The sequence below is a fragment of the Sparus aurata genome, chromosome 13, assembly GCF_900880675.1.
Source record: "Sparus aurata chromosome 13, fSpaAur1.1, whole genome shotgun sequence".
NCBI classification, from domain to species: Eukaryota; Metazoa; Chordata; class Actinopteri; order Spariformes; family Sparidae; genus Sparus; species Sparus aurata.
The window spans coordinates 15,580,269-15,591,206 of NC_044199.1; the positions used below are offsets into that span (position 1 = coordinate 15,580,269).

The 10,938-nt window shown below is 39.9% G+C and overlaps 1 protein-coding gene across 1 annotated transcript; it reads right to left on the bottom strand.

The window, feature by feature from the left end:
• Nucleotides 1-4,912: 4,912 nt before the first annotated feature.
• ruvbl2 (RuvB-like AAA ATPase 2) lies at nucleotides 4,913-10,255 on the bottom strand. The gene is made up of 14 exons (XM_030439149.1): nucleotides 10,109-10,255; nucleotides 8,997-9,053; nucleotides 8,812-8,867; nucleotides 8,393-8,534; nucleotides 8,092-8,221; nucleotides 7,942-8,008; nucleotides 7,682-7,788; nucleotides 7,111-7,204; nucleotides 6,796-7,014; nucleotides 6,594-6,712; nucleotides 6,176-6,295; nucleotides 5,965-6,094; nucleotides 5,709-5,823; nucleotides 4,913-5,290 (listed from the first exon to the last, which is right to left on the bottom strand). Exons 2-14 carry the CDS (start codon nucleotides 9,049-9,051, stop codon nucleotides 5,265-5,267), a joined length of 1,380 nt encoding a protein of 459 aa, XP_030295009.1. The 5' UTR covers nucleotides 9,052-9,053; nucleotides 10,109-10,255; the 3' UTR covers nucleotides 4,913-5,264.
• Nucleotides 10,256-10,938: the final 683 nt, after the last annotated feature.

The window sequence follows — 10,938 nt, forward strand, 5'->3', positions numbered from 1 at the left end:
GTCTTGATTTGGCTAGGAAATGCATTTACATCAGCAAGTGCAACATTCTCTAATGATGTTACGTCTTCAAAATAATCAGACAACAGCGAGATATAGCTCTGTAGCAAGGCCAACATAAAATGTGAAGTTATAAGCCCAGCTGCTCTGCTGCTGTCTGGTAATAAAGACGTCTCCGTTGCCATATCACCAGACAACAGAGCAGCTTCTTTCCTGTAGCTGTGAAACTCCTCAATTCCTCCTCTGCACTCCGCCATTGAAGTAATTGTACATTTTTGGGAATCCAACCCTGTGGCAGGCATTAAGAATAACCATAGCCCATGTGTTTCATTGATAGTCTCATTTTGAAAGTCATACATTAAATTGAGACTGCTTCACAACCAGTTAAAAGTTCCTTGTCGTACATTTAAATCAGAAATTATTCAGACATTACTCTTGGCAAACCCTTAATTGAACCAAAGATGATTTGCATCAGCCAGGATTCTTTTCATGCTCCACTCTCTTCTCTCAATTTCCCTCACCTCTTACACATCCGGAGGAATGAGAGCAGGGAGCTGTTAACCACAAATGAATGAATGTCATTGAGGGAGCACTCTGAAACGGGTGATAAATTGGGTCGATGGATTATTCATGACGGTAGGTGACCTGCCAGCCACTGCATGCTCTCAGACAATGATGTAGAAACTGAATGCATGTTGCCTCTCACACTTTCAGATCAGTCCACCATATTCATTTGTGCTGCAAAAAAGTTTATAGTGTCAAAACTTCTTGATCAAGCTGGAGTGACAGGGGGACTTAGGCAGCCCAAATCCATCATATATTTCAACTAATGCTACTATTGATATCATGTCTTCAAATTCAATCATTTTTGTCTGTCCATATGATCCTTGAATTTACTTTGTGTCAAATCTGATGTACCATGAATACATTCTGTCACCCAACCCTGCGTTTCCTACATGAAAAGAACATATACATTTGAACTCTTTCTCTGACTTTACCACAGGAATCACGAGCTCGGCCCTTTCACATATGCCAGAGGGAGAGAGAGGGTGAAGATTTATTTTTTTTTGGGAAACCTCAGGAAATGGACGTGAATCCTACCCGCTCGCAGGCACCGCATTCCAAATGGTGCTTACATCCTTCGATGTATTAGAGGAACGTGACGTCAGAGAAGAGACTGCGTAGAGACAGAAGCAAAAATAAACATGGGATGATAGAGGAGCGTAGGAAGTATGCTAAAGGGGTTTGTACCAGATGAGTATATACCATCTGTAAAGTGTAATAATTGTGTTGATTGGGCTTTTCTCATTGAAAGCTAACTGGGCTTTCTGGTCCTGACCTGTACTTTAAGATGTCCACTTAAGCATAAGCACTAAATAGGAGGTGCGTGAGTCAGGTGTAGAGTCGAGAGTTGCAAAGACAACTGCAGCAGCAAGTGGAGTTTATTTAATCGTTTAGTATATAATAGCAATGAGACGCAGACAGAAATGTTCCCAGGCTGCCAGAGGAGGGGTTTATATATGCAACTAATCTAAATCTCACTGATGATTTCATTATTCTACAGCCAATACATTGTGTCATCAAAAGTGACCTCATAATCATACATTTAAGCAAAAAAAAAGAAATGTCTATTGCTGGACATTCCTATACCGAAGTAGCAACACAGCCAAATGAAAAATGCACTGTTACCTTGGGTAAACTTATGGATTTCTCTGGATTTGGACCTTGCTGGGAACATCTGGGATAATGTATGTACAAAACTCAAACGGACAAAGGTAGTTGTAGTTTTAGACAAGTTAATGCAGAATTTCTACGTATCAAATCTTAAAACCAAAAGGACTCACTGTGATCAGATCCAGGTTGACAGGTGAACGCACATGTCAATCCCACCTTGAGCTGTATATAACTCAAATCAATTGAATTGGTCAACATGTCAATGCATTTCATGAGTGATGGAATTGATTTTTGATACGGATACATTAAGCTAATGGTATTCATAGTGAAAGCCTCGTTAGACTATGAGAATGTCCCGTGACCTCTGACACAGTCAATAGAGTGGAAAGCTTTTCCTGCCTGTCAGTGTGACCCAGGTGGAAACCATCAAAAATCATCAGTCGTGGGCAAAGTGGTGTGATTGAAAGGTCATTCTCTGACGTCTGCGTTTCCTCTAGAACCAAATTAACCAACCTCAGCTTTAAGAGATGGAAGTGTGGGGCTGTAAGGAGGGACATTTTTGGAGGATGCTAGCATGGCCTTCCTGTGGTGGAGAGAGGGCATCCAAATCTGTGCAGCAGGCAAAATGCCACAACATGTTAGCATGCTGTGCAGCCTCGTAGCCTGTGGACAGTGGAGTGTGTGTGGACAAAGAGAGGGAACCAATCCAAGAAAACCTGCTAGCACCCAGGGGCCCTGACCTGAATGTGATCTGTAAACACTGGACACTGGAAAAAGAAATGTCTTCAGTTTAAGTTTATTCCATCTGATGTTAAAAACACTGAGGCTGCTGCAGTTCTGCTCAGAGGAGGGTTCTGCCTCTGCTCTCCAAAATCTGATTACAATATTGACATTTTAAGAAAGATGAAATAAACTGTGAGTCACAGACAGAAAACAGGTTTATCCCAAGAGGAAAAGGTAGCATGCACAGCTTGTTTTACATCCAAACAACTGAACCGTCCTGAAGTCTAGCCCAGCTTTTATCCACCGGGTGAATCTATCAGATGTGGAGGTAGGCAGCAGCGTCGTGGGACCGAGGTGGGATTTATGGGATGTAGGCAGCAGGGTAATCCGCGCCGGGCTCTCTCCCACCAGCACTAAACATTAAATATTCATTTCCACATAGGAGACGGTCTGCGCTCTGCTCATACTATATGCAGGTAAATTGATTAATCTGCTCTAATTGGTCGAGTAAGAGACCAAGCTTCTTGGTAGAGGGATGTAGGTGATGTTCATGACTGGGAGTACAGCCTTGGTTATTGTAAAAATGACTGAAATGAGTCTGATTGATTGGAAGTTGATTTAATGTAATGTCAACGAACTGCAATATGAAATACTCTTCGTCATTTAATGCAGGGGTTTTAGAATAAATTATATTTAGCAACCAATGAATGAATGAATCACACAGACCTTATCTTGAATGAATCATACAGACCTTATCTTATTGTATACGTCTTATCTACCTAACGATATAATACATGACCATGATCATTTTCGTTAACAGGGTTAGTGAGCCGATTGGGTTCTTTTTTTATTTAATCTATGATTTATATATGATATCTTAATATTTGTTTCACATTCCAATTCCAGTGTCCTAATAGTGTTAAGAATTACAAGTTTGTGTACCGGCAATATTATGCTATTACATTATCTCATCAATGACAAAGAAATTATTAAACTAAAATATTTGTGTGACAATATATCACCGAACATAAGTAGTTATGGTTACAGGCCTAATTGTGACTGCTTTTAGTGTTAAAACTGGAATTTGTTGACATTTTCAGATGAATTAAACCGGATACGATCCGCAGCACTAATTATCTAAATACAGAAGAATCTAGGTGTGAGGAAGCCTGTTACATAGTGTGTGTGTGTGTGTGTGTGTGTGTCAGCGCAGGGTAGCACCTACAGTGTATCACACTGGGTGTGAGATTGAGGTGTGGGTTGACTGCAGTCATTTACAGTATGAGCCCACACCCATCATGCAAGAAGGAGGCTTCAAACAACTGATGCAGCTAGGAGATATTTTTAGGCCGTCAGCAATGCAGTTTGACTCGCTTATTGAAAAGCATGGATGTGGCTCATTACAGTTTGTGCATTGTATTGTTTGCTGAAAAGATGTCTTCAAGAGAGATCTTTGGGTGCCACCTTGTGGCGACAATTTCAAACTAGATCAGACTTTTGTCTCAAGTTAATTTCGTTATATGACGAATTTTCTGTTAATTATGAATTTCAGATTTTCATGATGCCAGGTATTTAAACTGTTTCTCTTGTTGTGGGTTGTTTCAAAATTGTGCCATAAGCCAAACTATTGTCAAGAATAAAGAACTAAACAATTAAGACTCGCACTTGTTTCATGTTTTTGTTTCTTTTCTTTTTGTCTTCTGTCTGAAAATGTTATTCACATTCCAATAAGTACATTGAAACATGCTTTGCCAGTGCAATCATTTATAATATCCATAAGGGCAACACGGTTCCACTGTAAGACATAGGGGACAAAATCCACAGCTCTTGACCAAACATACATTTCTAAAGCCTATCATTAGCAACTATCCATACTATCCTATTTAATTTAGCTTTTTCTGACCTCTCGTGCTTTAAGTTAACACCTTACTGCAGTCATGTGCAGGTCTACCTCAGGACACTGCAAAAGAGCACATTTCTGTTCCACACATGTTGCTGGCTGCAGTCAGAGGTGAAATAAGACACAAAACCAGGAATGGCAGATAATCACTGCTTATCAGCCAGGTGTTAAGATACCCTCTAAAATAAGCTGAGGCTAATATGAGGCTTAAGCAGTGTGAATTAGACAAATCAAGATTCACTTGAATATTAAGTTGGACGGGGAACTGATACAGCTGCATACTTAAGGATGTTTTTCTCACAATCATGAGAAAATGTGTGAAAATTGGAAAATTTGTTTTGGCAATTTCATGTATTAATTTTTGGTTTATTTGATAGGGACAATACTTTTCATGCAAATGTTGAAGAGTTCCAGAAAGGTTTTAGACTTTGCTAGGTCAGTTGGTTAACAGCAGTCTTGGTTGGATATAGTTGTATGCACCACAAATAAGTGAGGCTGCTGAAACTGGTGTGGATCACATCATTCATGTAAATCAAACAAAAGTTTTGGTACAATGATCTAATCTATGTTTTCTCCTGGAGCAAGCATTCAAGATTAAGTGAGAAACAAGCAGACAAATCAAAGTGTGCTTACAAAAGCCTGTTTAATCATTTTCATAAAAATAAACCATGTAAAGATAAGTCAACAAAAGAAAACACTGAAGGAATGGAAAGGCCTCGATGAAGAACAGCATCATGGTAAATTTAGAATTAAGTCACAGTTCAGTGGATACATTTGAATTCGAACAGAGAAGAAAAATATCGGGAAATTCAGTGACTTTAATACATTGGAATTCTATCTTCAATGTCCACTAAAGTTGAAGAAGTAGTTATTTCAACTTCAGCAGTAGTAGTTGAATTGACTCCAACAGCAGACGGGGATCGACAACATAAAAACTTCAGAGAGAAAGAAAAGGAAGCATTTTTCTTCATTACGAGGTGTCCATCTGACCAGTTTCTGAAAGGTAATAACAGATACATCACGCTTATTCATCATTTAACGTACAATCGAGATTCTAGAAGGACTTGTTTAATTTTTACTTCTAAATTATATGAGAGGGCTGAGGCTACCAATTTTTTTCCTTTGAATACATCTTTTTTTCTTATTGCTCTTTCTTTCTGCTAAGCTGCAAAACTACAGAACAAATGAGCACTATGCAGAGCAGTATTTTAGTTTAAGAAGCATGTCAAAAGTGAAATCCTGTAATGACTGCAGCAGATAACAGTAGGTGCCCCTGGCTTAGAATATGTTTCAGCATTTTAAAGCATTACTTGACTCTGATAATACTTTACAGCACCAAAGTAAACAGTTGCTGTGATGGATGCAAAGCCAAGGAATTACTAGCAGAGGCGGAGAGGACGAACAGAAAACTCACGAGTTTCGTTAAAGAGGAAGGAATCCTGATACTCCTTCATGTATTGAGAGGATCTGGCCTCATCCAGGAACAGCGAGTAAACCCTTTTGATGTCCTCCACCTGGACTTCTGTCCCCTGGAGGAGCCAAAACACACAGATGACATCAACACTGATGCTACTGGAATTCATGACTAAAGAAATGCTTATAGATACTGATAACGAGGACTTTACATGTGTTGTAGCTGAAATCACTGTGGTAGTTCAGACTGAGCTTACCTTGCGTTTGCGACACACCAGTCCAGCAGTGCTGATCAGCTGGATGGCGTAGCGCAGGGACGTCTCCATGCCGATGCGAGTCAGGACGGTGTGAGCTTCCTCGCTCAGCTCCACATCCTCCTCCTCACACCTGAAATGAAACCATGCAGGTTTACTTCCCTCTTTTAACACTGACAAGAAGCAAACACAGATGATGAACGCAGATTCTCACCTGATCTTGAGGATCTGCCTCGTCTCTTTTTCGGTGTAAGGGGAGGTGGCGATAATGAGTAGGCGGTCGAGCAGGTCGATGGGGATGCCATGAGGGCTCTGATAGTTTGTGCCACGGATGCTGAGAGACAAAAGAGTGGATACTTAGTTATATACTTAATATTCAGCGTTAAAATCACAAGAAATATAGCATAATCTATTTCCATTTTTGATCGTTCTCAGGATGAAAAGCTTAGAAATTAGATTTAATAATTAATTCCTATTCTGAGACATTTTAAAACTAGAACTCAGTATTTGTACAACAGAAAACACAATACAACAAGCCAGATACACAGATAAGAAATAAAGTTCTCCAAATAATGGTATCAGGGAAAAATATCTTCTCTCATATTGGTAGAAAGTGTAGGCGTAAACAGTACCGAGTGATGCCTCTGTTGGTGGCCATGATGAGAACTGGGGACAAGTCACTCTCCAGGGCTCGGTTCAGGAAGGAAAAGCACTCCATGTCCAGCATATGGACCTCGTCAATAAATAACACCTGAAGCCACAAAAGTATAAACTTAGTCAAGTACAATCACAGAGAAAGCAAATATAAATATACGCACATGTAATTGAACCTACCCCAGGAATGATCTCGGCCTTGCCTTCTTCCCTCCACTCACACACTTTGGCATTAATCTGCTCACGGACTTCGGACTTGATCTCTCCGGTGTCTCCAGAGAAGAGAGCCAGGAAACCTTGTGTGCGGCTGTTGATGACGTCGATCTCATGGAGGGACACCGTGTGAACCACTTCTTTCCTTTTCTGCAGCTCTCCCTCTGGACATTGCACAAACTGAGTCTACAAGGACAACACATACGAGGCCGTGGTCATTGAAATTCTACTTTAGTTTGCGGGTGTGAATTAATGACTGAAGTAGTAAAATCTTATTGATACCTGAGCTCCCATGGCATCATAGTCTCTGGCTCTGGTGAAGGAGCGACCCAACTTGCTGATCTTTCCAGTGGCTTTGTCAATGGTGATAACATCTCTGAGAGAGGAGCGCAGAGAAAGAGAGAGACAGATTATGTTACGTATGGCTGTCTGACAGGCCTGAGTGTTCCTAAGTATGGATTTACGTGATTAGTCAGCTAGCTGGTTCAACTTATTATCATTCTATTATTGTACACATTTATGTTGCATACTAACATAATTAGTCAATGGAATGTCATGTGTTCCAACTGTTGCTTTACAAAAATAACACCCATTAATTGTTGGGTCTAAGATATTATCCATATTACTGGTAAATTATTGTTTACTATAGTTGCTAGGGATAGCATTCACTCAATGAAAATTCTGTTGAAATAATCAGGCACATTTCCTTAGTATTTCTTGTTGATGAAGGTTTTCAGTCATCCAGGTTGTCTTGTTATGTTTGATTATTCTACTTTTAAACATCAGGCAAATTAGTTGCAAGGCACAACCTAATTATGATATGTAAAGATCAAATAACAAAGGATTTACTCACCCTGCTTGAACCTTTTCTTTACTGAGACTGTCAATCATCTTGTTTCCCAAGTCATATACCGTCTCCATCTCCGTAGTCTTTAGAGTCAACTTGCCCACCTTTGCACCCTGAGAGACAAAAGTAAACGTGTGAGTTTGTCTTCAATGACAGCACAGTATGTACAAACTCAAATAGTGTACTCTGTGAAATATTTTCCAAAGCAGGCCTAAAAGATTAACTGTATAAAGCAGTTCAATATAAGTGCATTTATAGCAGCCTACCGTTCCAGTGGCTGGTCTATCAATCTGGATTTCTACCACCTCTCCTTCAATTATCTCTGTCTCTTCTCTGTAGAAAGAAACCAATTATGAGAAATCATTCATTTCAAGCAATTAGAAATACAAAACACATTTTTTTTTGTGCTCACTCACTTGATCCTCACTCCGATGGCTTTCCTAAAAGCTTGGCTGAGTGCCTCGGTCTTGCTCATTTCCAGGGAGAAGATCTCACTACCAGCCAGTGCTGTGAAGGGTGTGTCAGGGCCAAGAGACTGGGCGATGCCTGTAGAAAAGAAAATCTTAGCTGAATGTATACTCAGCTACAGCATTTATCTCTTGCTTTGATGAAAACATAACTTAAGCCAATTACATCAATGCAAGGCAACAATATGACTTCCATGGGAGGACAATGAAATTATATTGTGTTCTGGAAAGCCTCCAATATGGCCCTTACCCATAGCGATGGCAGTCTTTCCTGTGCCAGGTTGGCCAGCGATCAGCACTGCTCTGCCAGCGATGTGGCCATCTTTGATCATCTCCAGGATGACCCCTGCTGCCCGACGGGAGGCCAGCTGGCCAACCATCCCTTGAGACACCTGCAGGTGAATAAGAACAGGTACACTTGAAGCCAAATTTGACACATAATGATAATGCACATCAGTCTGTGTTGTGATTTAATCTGTTGAATTTACAACATTGCTGTTTATAATCCTATACTGCGGTAGTCTAACAATTACTTGATGTGTAGTTCTAATCCAGGTAAACAAGCTTTTCTTATAGATATACACACTTAAGATATCTCTTTAGATGGTTTATGCCAACTAAAGAATTAAACAAGTCCAACAGATACACACTATGAAGACTTAACGCTACCTGTCTCGGTTCCAATGCATCATCCAAACCAAGGCCACGAATGTGAGAGTGTGCTCCTATACACAAGAGAGGAATGAACATGTCAATATCAAACACATTTGGAAAATCAAAATAAATTTTTATCATCATTAAATGGTGTCTGTCAGATGAACTGTCAAGGTCCAAGGGTAAATATGGATTCTTACCAATTCTCTCGATCCGTGTGATGTCACGAACCTCTGGAACCTTTGTAGTCGCCATCTCTAACATAACGGAAACAGTGAATCATTACAAAAAAATTATACTACCTCACAGCCTTTTCACTTGCTTTATCATTGGAAAGAGACCTTGTTGTCTGAGGTTAAGGAGGAGCTGTGGGACAATGTAGTAACCACAATTCAGATCTTTGTACTGTATTTTGTTCACAACACAACAGAGGAAATGCTAAATATTACTAACCTCAAGAACAACATATCATCCTAGAAAGATACCACCACATTTATTATTACAGTGGGTTACACTCTCGAAAAAGGCATCCAAAACCTGGAAAGCTCTCTGTCTTGTGCAACTGGTAACAGCTGACTGCACCTGATATCAAGCCACAGCCAGGAGTGAAGAAGGTTTCTGATTTAACAGTGCAGAGAAATAATCATATAATACAGTTATGTGTAGGATTACTTTGGAAGATTCATATACTCTACAACTTTGTTTGCAAAAGCCTAGTGCCTGATTTTTTTCAGTATCTGTGTAAGTGTCTCCTGGATCAGGGAGATTTCCATGGACACTTCGAAGCTCTTGCCGATGCTTTAGTTATTAACTTTACAGAAAAGGCTTCAGGTTTCACCCCTTGTTTTAGAGCCAACATTAAGTTAGTGAAGCGAGCTGGAGCAGATGATTTAAACTCACAGGAGTCTGTCTTATCCAGTCGGTTGTCATAGTGACAGTTGTAACGCATGTCACAACACAAGAAGATGGTTGCGTTTAACATATTGTTGTGCCTTTAAATTTGTCGAGCTGGTGTTTTTTTAATAAAGTAACACCCACCTCGATTGCCATAAACATAGAATTGACTCAAATTATATGCGAAAGTCACTAATTTCAGATCTTTTTCCACGACTATTCTATGCTAACGCTAGCTTACTAGCTAGCTCCATTCATTGTTTTTTTTTTGACTCCAGTAACAACTATTACTTGCGGCCTGTTAATTTTTCGAGCGAATAGTGAAGATGTGAACGATAGATAATGTGTTACTGCCTCAGAATGTGAAGGCCCAAAGTCTGAAGTATTCATTAGAGTTATCATATGAACTTAAACTCACCTGCGCAGCCACACTTGTGGAAATGTGAGAATGCGGCGCTTCTTTCTGTTGGTACGCAGGGTAAATCGGTCCGGAGAGAAACAAATGCTTTTTCTACAGAGGCATTGAGGCAGGCTGCCCTCTACAGACACGGAGGTTGAGGTATTGATGGAAACAAAAACACTTAAATCTGTTAGTTAGATAACGGGTCAGTAAAAGCTTACTTGTTGGTGGTGGGGGCTGTCCGTTTGTGAACGTTTGGATCACAGACTGCGAATTTGAACTGCGGTAAAGTGAGCCGATGTCTGATTTTCGCTGCGCCTGAACTGAAGTAAGAGTAAATAGGATCGTTTATCAGACGAATCCAATTGATATTTTACTCTGATGTTCTCCTTAATGGCATTATTCCCACAATACCTGTTTGTTGAAATTTCACAATAAACCACTCTCTTCGCTCTGTAGGGAGTCTGCTGTGTTTGTTTCTCATGTTTTTTTAGGGGGCTTTATAGGGGTGTGCTTTTATTTTATTGGTTGTTGTGGTCAGTAACTCAAAATATCATCTCCCATAATGCATGAAATATTGTAGGGGAGAGTGAGGTAAGATGAGCCAGTGGGTAAGTTGACCCACCCCTTGTATCTAGGTAATCGTGCACATGTTTTGTCATGTGACCATAAATTCAGGAAGCACCCATCATTTCCATCTTGCTGTGATGCAGAGAAGCACATGGGAGAAGTGATAAGTATTTTTTTACACAAAAAACTGTTTTTTGCTTGTCAAAGTAAATTTTTTGCGTATGAGGTATAATGACTGTTATGTCAAAGCAAAATCATCCAGGTCTAAAATTATATAT

Excerpts from the sequence above, each read along its gene's own strand:
- ruvbl2 (XM_030439149.1), bottom strand. The coding sequence starts at position 9,051 with ATGGCGACTACAAAGGTTCCAGAGGTTCGTGACATCACACGGATCGAG. Across the intron at positions 6,713-6,795 it reads AGGCCGAGATCATTCCTGGG|GTGTTATTTATTGACGAGGT; the intron begins GTAGGTTCAATT and ends TTGTGGCTTCAG. Across the intron at positions 6,095-6,175 it reads AGGCAGATCCTCAAGATCAG|GTGTGAGGAGGAGGATGTGG; the intron begins GTGAGAATCTGC and ends GTTTCATTTCAG.